Consider the following 18,506-nt stretch of genomic DNA (forward strand, 5'->3'; position numbering starts at 1 on the left):
AGTAGTGATTCCAGGAGAAGGGAGAAATGGAAGGAAAGACATACCCCTCAAGTAGTGATGCAGAAGTTTATCTCCATGATACAGAAGTTCAACTCCATTGTTGAACTCCTTTTGGGAATTTCTTTTTGTATTCCTTTTATATCTTCTACAATCACTTCATCAATTCTAAATCACTCAGTTAATAGTATCGCAGAGAAACAGGTTTTTAAAAGGATAAAACCTCAAAGGTTATTTTTGCTTCTCTCACTAATGTACTGTTTCTACAGTATTTTATTCATCACTGTATCACTGTATCACTGTCATTCCACTGATCGTCGAATTACTCGAGCGGGACCAGTAACATCTCTATTCCTCCCAGCCCTGAGATTTTAGGAGCCTCTTCTTACTTGTCTTTTCCCAACAATTGAAGGCTCTTTCAGGGTCAGGGGAATAAGACCTATTATCGTTACTGTATTTGGCATATCGAATATGCCATGGGGAGCTTGCCTATTCATATCAAAAAAGAATTAGTTTATGTATTAAAAATCATCAACACTCAGAAAGTCTTAGTAGAGCTTTGATTTTAAATTAAATAAAAAACTTTAAAAAATATCAGTTATATTCACTTCATATTATTAAATTCACATTAATTCAAATTAATTCACTACTTGAGAGGTATGTCTTTCCTAGAGCTACTGGGTTAGTATGATACAGACCATCCAGTAATCAGGTGTAAAAACTCACTGGTAAAATACTTTAATTCCTGAGTCATAAATTATTTGAGGAAAAACTGCTATTTTTTAAAAAAAATCCAAGGCTATACACCCATATCTCTTTATTTGATTATATATTTACCTGCTAAAAGGAATTTCAGCATGAAACTTACTACTTGAGATCATTAGGGCTATGAAACTCAGATCAGATAAACCAATACCTGCCTGGAGAGATAATGGCATTCATGGTGATATGCTTATAAACTACACTGCAAACCTACAGCAGCTGTTTCACAAGTGAATGATCATGAAAGGACCATGGAAGGAAAGAATGTGTGGTGTAATGCTACATACTCTTATTATGTCCCGGGGCGGGGGAGATGGGCCCCGGGACATAATAGGATATGAAAGTCTATAGTCTACTGGTAACCACTGAGCTATGTCAACTTTCACCACCAAGAGAAGCTCATCAAAGTTTGATAGATGAAGTCTCAGGCTGGGGCAGTTCAGGAACAGGTAAGGGGAGGCAGGCTATTTCTTTCCAGACAGTTGTTTATGTTACCCACCATTTGTGAAGAGTAAGCAAGAACTTCCCAGCAACTTACAGGCCACTGTGTTAAGAAAATATTCACTTACATCACTGGGATGTCTCAGGTATATACATACAAATTTTATACACTACCAGAAAGAGTCCACGTCAGTAATCAGAAATGGTGCATATGTTCAGCCAGACTTTGAATTTCTTACCTTACATTTCTTAAAAGGTGGCTGTATGCTTCATTTTTGAAGAAAAGCAAAGGCTTGAATTTAAGATGAAATGTTTTGCTTTGAACAAAAGTTCATCTATTTACTGGCATATAATGTGCACTCATATTCACATTCATATTTATTAAAATAAAATCTGTTTTCTAAAATATCAATTATATACACGTCATATTATTAAATTTATATTATTAAATCACTTATGATTATTATTATTGAAACTTCTTCCAAGCAACAATTCCATACTCAAACTTTTTAGGTGTTAATAATTTTTAAATGGATTGTCATGCATTATTCAAATAGAGAAGCATGTTAAAGACACAAGCATTCTTGTTGCCAACTTACAATATTGAGATCAAAGTTTTTTAAAATATAAGAAAAAAATTCACAGCAGAATAGTACCAAAACTGTTTAAAAAAATAACATGTGTTTCTTTGGCACAGGCTGCACAAAGAAAATAGTGTCTGCTACTAGTCATTTTACAAATATGACCTTCTTTGGGTAATTTAGTACCAGATCCCTGTTATGCATTGTTTCTATTTTATCTCTTAATCATTTTTCAGTTTATTTGCTAGACTGACCTTATAAGAGCATCTTATAAGAGCAGTTAAATGTCAAGAAAATAAGACTTCCTCTACAAAGGAAACAGTCCCTGTTTGAAGATAGCAGCAGAGAAAGAACCCCGTATACAAAGTCCAAAGAGAGAAGCCCAGTGGCAGAGCACTTGCTTTGCAAATGTGAGGCCCTTGGGTTTGATCCTGGCATTGCAAATACAAATGAATAAAAGTTTAAAGCTACCCTTTAAAGGAAGCACTAGTATGTCTCAGCAATTTCTCTTTCTTATAAAGCCAACATAATACATGGCATGGAGTGAGAATGACAATGGGTAGCGGAGGACTTTTATTGCAGAATCTCTACTCTGTGTTTACTCCTTCCTAATCCAGTCCTACAAGAACTGGCAAAAGTCTCTTCCTACAGTGTTCATGGATTTGACCTCTTTGCCTAATGTGATAAAGAAGAAATGCCAGGTGCTAAGACTCTGAACACCATCTCCATTTGAAAGCCCCAGGAAGACTGCCACCTTGTGATAGTCCCAGAGCCTTTGTAACCCCTAAATGTGCTGTTTCTGGAGTACTTATTATCCTGAAAACTAATCAGAAATGCAAAGTGCCACAGTCTCATGAGCTGGGGGAGAAGGTAGCTGGAGGTGAGAAAGGATCACTAAGTCAACGATGGTTGGAGGAATTGTTCAGGATGGGAGATGTGTGCTGAAAGGAGATAAATGACCAAATATGATAGCCTTACAGTATCTGTATTGCAAACCATAATGGCCCAAAGTAGAGAGAAGAGTATGGGGGAAATTCTCTGCCATGGAGGCAGGAGGAGGGTTGCAAAGGAGGTATACTGGGGACATTGGTGGTGGAGAGTGTGCACTGGTGGAGGGATGGGTGTTTGATCTCATTGTATTATTGAAACTCAAACATGAAAGCTTTGTAACTGTATCTCATTGTGATTCAATAAAATAAAAAGAAATTCCAAGTGGTCACGTGACCAGACACCTGTTTCACCATGATTCATGGTAAAAGATTTTCTGCTACGCTACTGATAAATATTGTCTGCATGTTCCAAACGATACACACAAATGTTGGGAATCCTATTTTCTCTCACATGAAACGGGAGAAAAAAGTCCACAACTAAATTTTTTACTTTGAGCTAATTTCTCTGCGAATGAGGTCTATACTCCTTGAGAACTGTCACCCTTAATTATTTGGTTGCCATGTGTCTGAAAGAACAGGAAGGAAGTTTTAAATCACTGAAAAAGACAGTGGATTTTCAGTTACCTTGGAAACTCGGTTTGCTACTTCTCTGCCCACAGTCAGCCCTTGGACGAATGTCCGGGCAGCAATGAAGGCGCGGGTGACCTGGATTTTCAGCTTCCGGGGCACATCTCCAAAAGGTTTCAGCTGGTCTGTGTATTTGCTGACGCATTCCAGATAGTCCTCACTGAAGTGATACTGTGGGTTTATGAGTTGGAACATCCGTTCCAGGAGCCGAGCCCAAAAGTCATTGAGCATCTCTTCCAGATTCACATTGCCCCCCATGTAGTACTTCTTCAGCTCTGTAAACAGGTCCTGAAATACTTCTGAATTCTGCATGTAGAGCATGCCATAAGTCCGTACAAACATATCATTCAGTGACTTTTCTGCATTCCCCAGGAGCTCTCGGAAAAATTCTGCAAATAAAATAAGAAAGCAAACATCAATTAGTATAATTTAGAAAGCCCAAAGTACATCTTTACCTTAAACAGAAAATGATTGATTTTTGTTTTGTTTTGATTTTCATTTGGAAGCCATACCTAGAGGTGCTCAGGGCTTCCTCCGACTCTGTGACCATATATACGTGGTGGTATCAGGGATCAAACCGAGGTCGGATTCATGCAAAGCAGAAATACCTTAACTACTTTCTCATCTCTCCAGCTAATAAAAAGAAAATGTTAGTGATAACTTCCTTCCATATTTTTTCTTCCTTCCTTCCTTCTATCCCTTACTTAGTCTCTTCTTTCTTACTATTCTTCCTTTCCCCATTTTTTCCTTGAAAGCTCACCCCAACAGTGCTCAGGGGCCATATGGTTCTGGGGATTAAACTCAGGACTCCAACATGGTAGACATGAAGTTCTATGACTTGAGTTATCTCATTGGCCCACTTAGTTGCCATAGAAAAATGTGTTACACCTATAAGCTACAATCAAACCAATTAAAACACTATTGTAGATGATCTCTGATTTAGATCTCTAATCTCAGTTAAAGAAAATAGATGACATGATTCCCATCATTAATATTAGAAGTTTACCATCTAATATTCTTCCAACAAGGTTTAATTTTTCTTTGATTTTTTAATTTTTAGAAACCTAATGGTTTTACATAAACTCAAAAACATGTTTCAAAATATTGTCCTTTGCATAATAACAAGCATATTGATATAAATATTTGCTTCAGCTTAGTTACAAATGTTTTAACACTAAATTGAATTGAACTATTTTTATTTGGATTGTTCATAAATGTGATATACAAATTAATGCAATATTTTGAACTATTTGTATAGGTAAAAGGTAAAGGTAAAGGCCCTCCTATTGATTGTCGATTTGCTCGAGCGGGCCCAGTAACGTCTCTATTGGAGACTTTGTTGTTACTGTGTCTGGCATATCGAATACTCTCGGTAGCTTGCCGGGCTCAATTTTCAGTGTTCAGAGATTCATGGTGCAATTTAATTCACTAAATACTAATGCTACAGTAAACGCAATTTTGTCTGCCATAATGCATCAGAAAGTTAGGAAGTTCCTTGGATTATCATCATGAATATAGTCTTTTATTTAATAGAATAACTAAAATATTAACACTGTTTAGTTAAGGGGTCTTAAGAATGACAGGGTTCATATAGTAAGACTTGAACCCTTCTTACAACAAAGCTTAAAGGTACCTGAAAATACAAGATGCAAGAAAGACAGAAAATAGTAACAATGTGCATTGTTCATCTTATAACCCTACATATTAGTTTTCTTTGAGATACTTTAGCTTAGTGGGATACCTCTCTATTTGCCCAAATTACCTTGCATGAAATATGTTCAAATTTTATTGCACTTTGGCAATGTCACTGGAAACAAGAAAAAGAAGAAAAGATAATACTTTTAAGTTCATAATGGAAGTTCCCAACCACAAAGTGATTCTGTTTTACCTATAAAAGTTCCCATTTATTCCATGAAGCTATCGGTTATTGCAGGGAAAAAGTAATACTTAGATATCCCAAGGCAAAGAATGTACACACACACACACACACACACACACACACGCACACACACATACACACACTTACTTCTCTTTCCTAGAACCCATAAAAATAGGAGTTTTTTCTCTCCTGAAACAAAGACAACTAAAAAATGGCCCATTTAAATAATTCAATAATTCATCATTTCTCCTTTTATCAAAATCAGCTTAAAGAAACACTTGATTTGCTAGTTTATAATTTTAAGTAATGTACCAACTTACAATTGCCTTAAGAATTAACTAGTTAGTAGAGAGAGATTATGGGGAATCAAGCCTGCCATGGATGCAGGGGGAGGGTGGGAAATGGGAGATATACTGGGGATATTGTTGGTAGGGAATGTGCACTGGTGGAGGGATAGGTGTTTGATCATTGTGTGATTGTAACCCAAACATGAAAGTTTGTAACTATCTCACAGTGATTCAATAAAATTTAAAAAAATAATTAACTAGTTATAAATATTAGCATGCAATAGTTATATATCATTATTTTGGATGTGTTTGGAAATAAAACAAAAACAACAAAATTTAAAAAGAACAACTTGGACAAAGATACCTTTTCTTTATATTGCAATTTAGTCTGGTTTCTGTCCTATGGTTGGGGCATAATACTTTCTCAGCAAAATGGGTCTCCTAATGACTATCTCTTGCTTTAATTTCTTTCTATAAAAAGACACACATTTAAAAATTAAATTTAGAAATTCTGTTGCTCTAAAGGTAGTTCAAATGGAGAAGTTAACTAATTTGTGTTGATAAATCCTACATGATGTTGTTCAAGACACCATCTATTGGGGCTGGAGAAATAGTACAGTGAGTTAGGCGCTTGACTTGCACTCAGCAGATTCAGGTTCAGTCACCAGTATTCCATATGGTTGGTTCCCTGACCTCCTCCAGGAGTGATTCTTGAGTGAAGAGTCAGTAGTTACCTTGAGCACCTCTGAGTGTGCATCCTTAATGCCCCCTTACAAGAAACCAAAAAAAAAAAAAAACCACCCACAAAAAGCACCAAATATTATAATTTGCCTTTCTAATCTTTAACTATTCTGAAAAATTATTCTTAAGACAGATAGGGGGAGATTTTCAAATATTGAAAAGCATAAGCTAATCAGAATAAGTTTGCAATATGTAAATTTCATAATCTTATGAAATGGGGAAACTTCAAGATGTCTTTCAGAAATATTATTTGCTTATTTTGGTCTAAAATTGGAACTATGCTAAATCATAAAAATACCAGAGTTTGAAATTAGGAAAAATGCAAATAGTCTAGACTTGTTGATGTGAAATCTGGATGAAAGTATTATATATTGCAAAAGAAAATATAAATGAGTAGAAAATCATCAGATTGAAAAATAATAATATAATGAGAATAGAAAGTAGATTCTAATCATGAGCTCAGGTCAGCCTATTCATTTATCTTCTTTCTAAGTTCAATTATTCTGTTGGACTCAAGAATTAAAGCTTAATTTATTGAATAGAGAGGGCTGCCTTCAGCAATGGATAGTAATCAATAGTGTGATCTGGGTTGCATAAAAAGCTAAAAAAAATAATAATAAGGACAAAAGTCTCTGTCCTCATTATTCTCAGAGACTTGGGGTTTAAATATTTTCTCTCAAAATAAATATCTAATTTTCCTTATCTGAATTCAGTATGTCTGAGAGGTATACTCTCCCAACATAAATGTCTGAATCACTGTTCACTTTTGAATTCCTAAGAAGTAATAAAACCAATAGGCCCACGGCTACACAGAGCCCATGTTGCAGACATACAAATGGATAAGACTTCACCTGGTGACAACAGAGACCCAGAGAAGACTAAACCCCCTTCCAAGAGAAACACAAGTGGAACAGACACCAGGAAAGGAATTTCAAAGAGGACCAACAATTGCTCCCACTTGGCAGCCACCCTAGCAATGGACTCTTACCTAGACACAAGCCCCATGTGGGGCAGCTTGGGAAAATCTTATAAAAGCCAACTTGAACCAAGGAAGTGTGCACACATGCTTCCCGTGTCCAGGTGCTGCTTGTGTCCATGTGGCTAAACATATGTGATGCCTGAGCACATGTGTCACCTAATTTCCCATCTTAAGATGGGTACCGGGACTCACCCCATTCTTAGTGATGACCATGTTCTCTTCTCGAGTGTGTTGCTCTTTCTTTCTTTCTTTCCCTCTTACACTTCCTCAAAAACCTTCAAATAAAATCTGTTTTTACCTCACTGCTCTCCTGAAATTATTTTCTACGAGAGGGAAAAAGACCTCTAAGACCTGGGTAAGGCCTAGTACTTGCTTTCCTTTATCAGTCTCAGCCTTCCCAGCTGGTCCCCAGATGACAGAGGTGAAAGGGGCCATCTCTCTTCTCTCCACCGCACATAAGTCACCCATGGGGGCCCCACAGACTACACTTTGAACTAAAGGGTTAAAACCAGATTCCCATTCACTGTGTCCTATAGTTTGTCCCCAGATTCCTAAACCCACGTTTCTAATCGAATATAGAAACCAAGTTAATCATAGATCAGTGAAAACGACTAAAATACTTCACTAGATTTCAAGCATAAATTTACATCTATGGCTGTGTCACTCTCTCAAAGTTAGCTAATAGCTTCACTGATCCTCAGGAGTCAAGTTATTATTCCTTGCTCAAAATCATTATATGGTTTAGTTTTCTCATAGTCAAAGTTAATATTTGGTGCTGAAAGGTGCTAATGTGGTAGGCAATTATGACAAACCTCGCTACCTAAGTGCATGTTGTTCTTAGATCTTAAGAAAGATGGGTGTTAAGGTACTGAGTCAAAACTACTGTCATCCAAATTGTAGGTATATTTTATTTCATTTTTAGCATGCCCACATACTTCTGCCTTTGAAGGTTGACTTTGAACAAAGTACCTATGCCTGAATAAAAATTCTAAGTGAAGCAAAGATGAAGTTCTTAGAGACAGTCATTTGGAGACCATTTTGCTGATGAAGTATTATTCCCAAACAATAGGACAGAAACCAAATTGAATTGCAATATAAGGAAAAATAATCTCCATCCAACTTGTTGTTAAATCAAACAGAGCAAAGCTCATGCATGATAAAGCTTTGTCAACCCAACTTCTCATCTGCAAGGTGGAGTTTTTAAAGAAGAAATAAAAAAGCTTTTGAATTTCTTTTCTTCCCCAATCACAAAATATACATCAAAGATGGTTGCTGAGGGCTTGGTTCTGCTTCATAGGTGCACAAAAGAATCTTTGCAGTCAGTGTTAGCCTCTGGGAGGATTTTATTCATCTAGAGGGGAGATCTGGATGCAACATCTGTTTGCTGCGGGGCAAACTGTCTCAAGTGGGAGAACAATCTTGTAGATAAAAACCATCATCTTTCCAGAAGCCAAAGAGAAAAAACCCCTCCTGCTGCTTGGAGAGGCCTCTTAAGGGGCAAATATCAACTCCTCAGAGCCAGGAGGTGCCCTGAGGATATCCAAAAAGGCTTCAAAGAAAGCCTCAAAGAGAATAGATCAAAATATAAGGTGCACTCAAGTCCAGGCCAAAGTGAAGTACCAGAAGAGGAGAAAGGCAGAAAGACCAGAGGCTTGCAGTTTGCAGTTCATCTGCATCAAGAAAAGTTTTGTCCTAACTAGCCACAAACATCTCTTTATTACTATAGAGACAAACATGTTTGTGATGAGTGGAGTGGAGCAGGCCCTTCGGTTTAAGGACTTGCTTTAGGCATCTCACTGATGACCTTGAACCCTTCCATTCAATTGCTACTTTGGCTAAACTTCATTGATTTGAATCTTTGTTTTGTATTTTGTTGTTTTCAGAAAACAGGACCATGTTGCTTTTATGTCTTCATAGCATCATTTAAACTTACAGAAGGGGAAGAAAAGAAGAACTACTTTGAATGTCTGTATATTTGACTGTGGTCTTAGTAATCTTCCTTAAATATAAATTGTATTTAGAGTAAGAAATAGACACCTAGTATTCATTCCTAAAAATTAGGGGGTAGAAATTTCATAAAGTTATTTTCAAAATAATGATTTATTCACAAAGGGAAAACCAGATTCTGTAATTATTGAGAAACAAAGTTGCTGTAAGCAAAAACTCATTTGTGATTCATCACTTCTTTATCTCTTAATTTACACATTCTTTTGCTGTGTGTGTATATATATATGTTTGTAGAGATTAAGTTTACAATATTATAATAAGTATTACAATTTACTCATTCAATTCATTGACAGAACTAAAAGAAATCTATATAATTTCAAAGTGAATTAAAAGTAGTATATACATCTTCCTGTTTGAAGAATTATTATAACCAATTTCCTTAATAAGTATCCCACTATATCATGCATAGATTTAAAGTAAATAGATAAGGCAATGGAATCAGATCATTATTTCCATTTGGTTCTGGCCAAAATTATGAGGGAAGTAAAGGCATCAAAACTTCAGTCATGATAGAAAATGGACTTGTAATAATGGATGGTGGTAATTCAAAACATAAGGAGAAATAGTATCCAAGAAGATTTTTCAAATTGGGCATGGCATACATTGGGCATGACAATATTATGGGCTTTACATACATTGTATGGAAATCATATATTAGTGCATCTAGTTTACAGAAGTGGATACTGAGGTTCAGAGATGTTAAGCAAAATTCCTTAGACCACCAAACTAGCAAACCAACCAGAGGTAGGTCCAAACCAACAAAAACAAAAAGTTCTACTGAATAGCTTTGGTCAGTGATGGCTTTTTTGTTTATGCTGTCAAACTTCCACACTGCTATTGCAATGGATGTAGTGAACTCTTAGGACAGATTAAAATTTGGAGAGGAGAAGTTAAGCCATATTTTAGTGATACTCAGGGGACCATATGTGGTACCAGGCATTACACCAGGGTATGGAATGCAAGGGAAATAAATGCCTTATACTCTGAACCATCTCTCTGGCTCCTCCATATATATAACACACATGTTATATATATATGTATATATATATTAATTGAATCATGGTAATATACAAAGTTATAAATTTATTCCCAATTAGGTTTCAGTAAAATAGTTAAGGTATTAAAGTATAATCTTGAAGATGTATTTTAAAGTCAAAAATGAATCATTTACAAACATAATTTTTATGTACAAACTTTCCATTAAGACTACTTGGTCAATATAAAGGAACTTTGATAGGAGATTATGTTCAGTTCTCTGGGATTACTTAGTCTTTCTCAAATGGGTGGATTTCAGCAGAAAATCAGCCATGGAAAGAACATTGCTACAGTGAATAGAATAGTGATGGGCGCAAAAACTCTAGGGAAAATATTTGACTGTAAATTTGTCTCATTATATATGTGAGTAATCTGTATCATTCAATAATACTTGTATTTTGTGTGTATACATTAGTATATTTTATATATCTACATGTACATAGGTGACTGCACACACTAAGATACAATGCCAAAACTAATTATAGAATTACTTTCTCAATTCCTGTCATTAAGCATCACAATTCTAAATTCAATGGTGAAGATTCATGAAATCCACCAAAGGTATAACTCTTTTTGCTAGAAAGACAATATAATGTAGGTTATTTCTAAGTGGCAGAATAAAAATTTCTTTCCCAGTTTTATTTTCACCTTATATGTTTACATTTCTTCTGGCAACACTGTAACCCAAACATCTCTTTATACCTCCCTGCAATTTAATCACTTAAATTATTTAGAGGATTTAGGCAATTTTAGGAATTTTAATTTTTTTGACTGTGTTTGAATGAGTCCCCAGATAATATAGGAGAATTATAAGGAGAAAGTCCTACACTAAACTGGTAAATGAAAAGTATAGTAATGAAAATCAAACCAAAGAACCTTTACTCTGATACAGAGTATCTTAAAAATACTTTGTATCTTAAAAAATATTTATTGTGATGTATGTTTTTAACTTTATCTTCAACATAATAAAAATAGTATAAAATTAATATATTAAGGGTAATAAAATGTCAAAAATATGAAACAATGTATTTGTGTGCTCATATAATTCAATAAAACACAATGCTCATCAATCTGGGAGAATTATTTCCTCCAAATTCTGTAGGCATCAGGTGTGAAAAAATACTATGCAATCTAATTAGTTCAATATATTAATTCGAAGAATATTTCTTATTACATTACTCCCACAGTGTGTTGGAATTATAAATTAGACTTTCAGTAAGTAGAAGCATACATGATCTGGAGTATACTCTTAACCAAGAAATCAAGAAATCCAAAGACTAAATGCATTTTTTAATGTACTATTCAGCTCAACTGGACAACACAGCTTTATATTTTGCAATGTATCTAATCAACTCAATTACAATTCTTCATGAATAGATTTTTAGTAAAATGTCATGAGTTTATAATCATGAGTGCTCATTAAAATAATCAATACTTCACAGCAATGTCCTTGAATTTAATAACATTAAAGTGAGCAAAAGAGATTCAAGTGCTCAGAAATTTTTCAGAAAGAGGTGTGGAATTCAGCTGAAAAAAGGTAAGTTTGCTGGAAAGTAGCACTATGCAATGGGCGAATACAGGGTGACTGTAATTCAAAAAGCAGATTTTAGAAAGTGGACTTGAATTCACACTTGACAAGGTTCAACTCCATCTATACACATTGATCTTTTACATCGTGGTTTGATGAATGTTTTATTTCTTGGTGTGTTATTTCTCCCGGAGATATCTTTTGCAGAAAGAAAGACTGATTAGGCTGTTTAAGGTCACAAGGTGATATAGATAAACTATCCGTAGTGGCAAACATGAATTAAGTCTGAGGTTTGCTGAATAGATCGCTGCCCAGGCCAGCAACTGTTCTGAATTTGCAGTGTGTGATTTTAGCTCATCCTAATCACTGCATAGGAGGCTAGAGACTGGGATGCTCTTGGATTCCACACTGCAGTTCCATGGTACAGAGAAAATACCCTTTAGAACAGTCCAAAACTCAGTTCCCCTTGTTCATTTAGAACTGACATCACCTACAACATGGGCTGTCTCTCCAAGACCATCAAAATTATTTCCATCTATTTTTCTTTCAAAGTTGAAATATTTGCTTTACAAAATGGGGTTGTACATGACTTTGTTCACAAACTCAAGTTTTTTTTTTTGTCTAGTTGTCATTGCTTTGTGAGCCAAAGACGTGTTGAATCCTGTAATAAAAAGCCCCTGAAGGGTCCCAGTGGACCTTGAGGATAGGAGTTATGTGTACTAATATTATACCCATTAAAAAAATTTCTCCAACACTAAGCCCCCAATTGTAAACTCGGGAATATGGAACTAAAGTTTGTAAGGGATATGTCTAAAGACTGGCTTGGGAAAAGAGGTTGTTATGTAGACGCTTTAGGAACTGCCAATAGAATTGACTCCTTTCTCCCTGATTCAGAATTTCCTAGGGCCTTACTGAGGACTGCCCATCCAAATCATTGTTTAAAATTCTTGATGCAGGAGTGGGAGCAATAGTAAATGGCTGACATGGGTTCTATCCCTGACACCCTATATGGACCCCATACACTGTCAATAACCATCCTTTTATTTTTTAAAATTCGTTTTATTTGTTTAAATTTTTAAATTGAATCACAGTAGATACATAGTTACAAAGATGTCTATGATTGGGTTTCTGATATAATGTTTCAATACCAGTTCCTTCACCAGTATACATTTCCGACTACCAATGTCCTCAGTACTCCCCCCCACCCCGCCACTTTTCTTCTCTCTCTCTCTCTCTCTCTCTCTCTCTCTCTCTCTCTCTCTCCCTCTCTCTCTCCCTCTCTCTCTCGCTCTCTCTCTCCCTCTCCCTCTCTCTCTCCTTTTGGGCATTATGGTTTTCAATACAGAGACTGAAAGGTTATCAAGTATATCCCTTTACCTACTTCCAAAATTCAGTTCCTGTCCACAGTGATTATTTCTAACAATTATTGTTATACCAGTCTCTTCTATCAGGAGGAAGTTTTGAGTTCAGAGTTAACCCTTGAGTACCATCTGGTGTGGCCCCCAAAATAAAATAAAACAGAATTCTTTATGCATTTCTACATCCAAGATTAATTAAATTGAATTAGAATATATAATAAACTATCAAGATCTTCTCAATCTTCCATGGGATGATTCCAATATAGAGCCAGAAAGAGTCATTAAAACTTTTGTTAGTTTTCTGGTCCTTTGATTTTTCCTGACAGCTAAGAGTAGTTATATGGGCAGAGGAAAGAGGACTGATGCAAATGACATGAAGATGATGGAGGAAGAAATCATAGTGTTTAGCATACAAATCTTTTTCTTATCCTTTCATTTCCTTTCCCTTTCCTTTCTCTAAGAAGATAACTATGTTCTGGATTTGAGCGAGAGTTGCATTGGTCAGAGAGATGTCAGAAGCAGGCGAGGAGCACTAGCTTTGGCCTGGGAAAAAGACTTTTCTAGTTTCTTTTCCTTAGTTCTCCTTCTCTTGCCCACTGTCCCTACCTTTTACTCTTCCTACCCACCCTCTATGAGTTTGTCAAGTCCAGGACGATGACAAGTTCCCCTTGTCTACGGGCTTGTCTCAGGATGGTTAGTGACAGAGAAAGAAAATGTACATGATTAAAAAATGAAGGAAGAGGGTTGAATAAGGTCCCAGATCACTCATGCCTGAGGGACAGTGAACACTGACCATAACCTAACTATGGGTCACAGGCACAGAACACAAACAACAGAAGGATACACTTGTATGGACTGAGAAACGCTAATTTGTGAAAGCATAATAAACCATTAACATTTTCTATAAAAGTGCCCTATTTGAAATTGCTTTTATCTAATTTCTGGTTCATTAAAAATCTGCAACATTGAAAACATACAAAAGTTCTTGAATAGTTGGGGTTGGGGACCTTGGGGTACCTTGGAGTTTCAGAGACAGGACATGGGTACCTTGCTAATTCCTGTTTGATTCCTGTCAACAGATGCCTCCTAAACTTCAAGAAGCACATCCCTGGGGGAGCCCAAGCACTTCCAGGGGTGTCAAATAATCTCCAACAACGCAGAGACCCAGCAATCGTGCATTCTCGAGCCTTCACCCTCCACTCCTGACCCCGTTGGCTCAGAATACCTTGGAGGAAGGCCCGTGTCTTAGGGGTACAACTTGGGAGAGCCCCATCTCCTCTTCTAAATGGGTACCTGCTCAATAGAAGGCTAAAGAAAAGCAGATGCCATACAATGTGCTTTTAAATGAACGGAATAATAATGTATCTATAGTATTTATATAATTTGTTAGACTACACCTTCCCTTTCGAGTTACTGGTTCTTTTAACCATCTACACTTTGAAAAATAAGTTTACTTTCTTGATTGATACTAATGGAGTCTTTTATTTTTTTGAAATATAAAGTGCAGTATGTTTAGAGAAGAAAACAATACTTTTGCTGAAGTACAGAGGTTAAGGTGCTTGCCTTGCACGTGGCTGGCACTGGTTCAATGCTGGATACCACATATGGTTGCCTCCAACACCTCTGCACTGCCAGGAGTGATTCTTGAGCACAGAGCTAACACTAAGCCCTTAGGATTGCTAGAAGTGACCCCAAAGACACTTTTTTAATAAGCAGAAGAACACTATTAAAAGAAAACCATTTACTGGTGCTGATAAGACCAAACATTTTTAACTAAAGATATTCCTCATTATTTCCACTACCAAAAAAGAGAAACCACTTTAATAACCCCAAAGAAAGTACATAGCCACAATGTAAGATATTATTGTCTTTAGAATTATTTTTCAAGAATACTGGAACATAATATTAAAAACCACAATTAAGCTATTTTTCCAAGCATTCCACATACTCTAATTTAAACCAGTCAACAGTCCTAACAGGCAATTATTATTATCATCTAAATTTTACATTTGGGGATGCAAAGACAAAAACATATGAAGCAATGTCTAAGGTACATAATTAATGGATAATGGAAGCTGAATTCCATAGCCAGAAAGTATAAATTCAGATTGAGAGCCTACTCATTTTGTAAGCAGTGGTGTTATTGAAAACCTTGGAAAAATTATGCAAAAGACTTTCAGTGTGGAGGATCTTGAAGTAAAAACTTCAGTAGATTCTCTGAAAATCTACCGTCACTATCAGACATGATGACAGAAAACATTAAAATGAAAAGCATACAGAATATGTATGTTGCAGTACAATTTACTATTGCAAAAAAATAAAGAAAAATGTTTAGAAGCAGAGAGACAGTATAGGAGGTCAGATGTTTTCCTAGTATACATCTAGTCATAGTACAATTCTGGGAATCACATACAGTACTCCTAAGTACACAAAGGATTAGTCCTGAGCACAGAGCCAAGAGTAGCTCTTGAGTACTGCCAAGGATAGGCCCCGGACCAAAAGAAAAAAAATTGCATCTAAATAAATATATTAATAAAATTACATAAATACTATATACAACAAGTAGAATTATGGCTTACTAATGATTATAATTTTCCAAAGTTTTATAGTCATTATGTTACTTTCACAATTGGAAAAGGTAATGAATATTATCTTAACAAAAAGACATTTTGAGCAAAAAAGAATGCTGCTGAAATGCTAGTGTGAAATGCTCATTTCAAAATATCAAAAAAAACTATTTTCCCTAATGAATATACAAGGGGATATCTATGAATTAAGCACTGTAGCACTGCCCTCCCGTTGTTCATCGATTTGCTCGAGCTGGCCCAGTAAGGTCTCCATTGTGAGACTTGTTGTTACTGTGTTTGGCATATCGGACATGTCACAGATAGCTTGCCAGGCTTTGCTGTGCGGGCGAGATACTCTCGGTAACTTGCCAGGTTCTCTGAGGGGGGTGGAAGAATCGAACCTGGCTCGGCCGCTGGGCCAGGCGTGTGCAAGGTAAATGCCCTACTGCTATGCTATTGCTCCAGCTTTGTATTAATTCAATTAATTCTCTGAAAATCTACCGTCACTATCAGACACGATGACAGAAAACATTAAAATGAAAAGCATACAGAATATGTATGTTGCAGTAGAATTTACTATTGCAAAAAAATAAAGAAAAATGTTTAGAAGCAGAGAGACAGTATAGGAGGTCAATTATGAATTATGATATTATTAATTATGATATCTATTAATTCAATTATGAATTAATACAAAAAAATGCAGAGAGGGAAGAAAATAAATGAGAAATTACTCAAAATCACAGGCTATGTTAACAAAGTAATAGGAATAAGAATTTGAGTCTATTGACTCTAAATCTAGTGGATTATTTGATTGGTAAAGAGGACTTAACTTAAAAATAAGAAGCAGTCTTTAAGGTCCAAACTACAGGGTGATAACTGTAAAATAATGTTCCCAAAGATATTGGTAAATTATTCAGTGATAATAATAACATATGCATATTTGGTCTTTACATGAATCCTTTTAAAATGCAATTCTTATATGTTCATAGATAAGATTTTTCAAATTGATATCATCAGTAGTCAATACTATTTCTCATCACATCAGCCCAAATAAACAAAAAAAGGTCAACTTCAGATTTCAAAGATTACCAATTTATCTCTTTTTCTCTAACAGAGTTTTCAGCAGGGGAGATATTAGAAGAGGTAAATAAATCATGTGATTCTAAAAAATATTTCTATAATAAATGTTTGACAACAAGAAAGTCAAGGTCATTTTCAACTTTCTGTCACATACCATGTTTTTAAGTTTGGCACACTCTGTCCAAATTGCCTTAGGATTAATTTATTGTCTTATGTCTATCAAAGGGAAATGAATGCCAATCCCATTGGCATTATGGATATTTAATTCTAAGCTATTCATGCATGTTTAATGAATAAACAACAGCCTGTCACAGGTATATAATAAGTCCTACAGTATGCAAATTATTTGTTTTTTAAAAATGATTTGCTTTTAATATTAATTAAATGTATTTTTTAAGTCATTTACCAAACTCATCTCAAAGAAAAATGCTAGATTCATTTGAAACTTATGTATGTGATAGATATTTTACTAATAACCTTTATGTTGAATGCAATAAACAAACAATCGTCTTTAAACATGCCATAAAGCAGCAGTTATGGCATGATAACTTCTTTTATGAAACTCTGCAGTATTGAACATATGCATCTTACTGTCCATAATATTAAAATGAGATTAGATCCCAGATAAAGAACATGCTTATTTCAATATAATGGTATATATTAAGTTTATTTACAACTTTCAAATTATTTGTACTTCAACTTCTGGATCATATATAGCATATATAAACATTTTTCAAAGATCAGTTAGTAATTTAAAATATTTATTTGTTCTACTGATATGAGTTTCATTAGGTATTTGATGTTACCTATCATTTTTACTAGTCATATGCTATAGCCTGGTGTTATATCTTTCTGATTTTAATTCTTAGATGAGTGTATAGCACTTGCCAAAAAACTGGAAATGTTTTCCAAGAAGAGATCTATTTGTCTGTCTGTCTATCTATCTATTAATCTATCTATCTATCTATCTATCTATCTATCTATCTATCATCTATCTTTATCTATCTATCTATCTATCTATCTATCTATCTATCTATCTATCTATCTCCCACTCTATATATCTTTAAATACAGCTACAGGACACTGGTCATTTCTACAAAGGATAACAAAAAAAAATAGGTTTGCTTTGAAGGGCTTATTTAAGGGAGCCTGAATGCTTCCCTTTCACAATCAGCTTCTATTTGGGGGTTTGGTCTTGTTTGAAATACTGTGACCTGAGACTGTCACCTATATTAGACTTGTGGCTTCTTCCAGATGCAACCCCTCCCCGCCAGACCCTCTTTCTGAACTGCCGATGGTAATGAATCTCCTTCAGCTCCAATTGCTGCACTCAGTTATCTTGAAGAGCAGACATCAACTAGCTCTCTAATCTCGCTCTGATGGATAGAATACCAACCTTTCACAAGATTAGAGACACAAGGTGCACTGGAGATAATAAAATTCAAATAGGTTTATATCAAAGGGCAACCCAATCTCACTTTACTTCATGGGTCAGTTGGCAGATCATTTGCCAAAGTAGTTTTTGTGTCTTTCCAAGTCAGGTTCTGGTTCAACGTGCCAAAGATGTCACATTATGTGGGCTTAAAGTCAGTTCCAAAGGAGATATGGGAGAAGTTTCAACTAAGACAATTTTAGTACATGAGACAAAAATCTAATGGCCCAGAATGCAAAATTTGCCTGAATTAGACCGTACGGACTGAAAAGTAAATAAAGTTTGATTCTGTTGCATTGCTGATGCCTTAGTGTA

The 18,506-nt window shown here is 35.5% G+C and overlaps 1 protein-coding gene across 2 annotated transcripts in view; it reads right to left on the reverse strand.

Annotated features, from left to right (window-relative positions):
* GPC6 (glypican 6) overlaps positions 1-18,506 on the reverse strand; it is a 1,218,346-nt gene that overhangs the window by 607,649 nt on the left and 592,191 nt on the right. For both annotated transcript variants that reach the window (XM_056109790.1, XM_056109789.1), the window contains exon 3: positions 3,296-3,687. In XM_056109790.1, the coding sequence (XP_055965765.1) occupies positions 3,296-3,687 (392 nt within the window). The remainder of the gene's footprint in view (positions 1-3,295; positions 3,688-18,506) is intronic.

Source organism: Sorex fumeus, unplaced genomic scaffold (genome assembly GCF_029834395.1).
Source record: "Sorex fumeus unplaced genomic scaffold, SorFum_2.1 ptg000008l, whole genome shotgun sequence".
NCBI lineage: Eukaryota > Metazoa > Chordata > Mammalia > Eulipotyphla > Soricidae > Sorex > Sorex fumeus.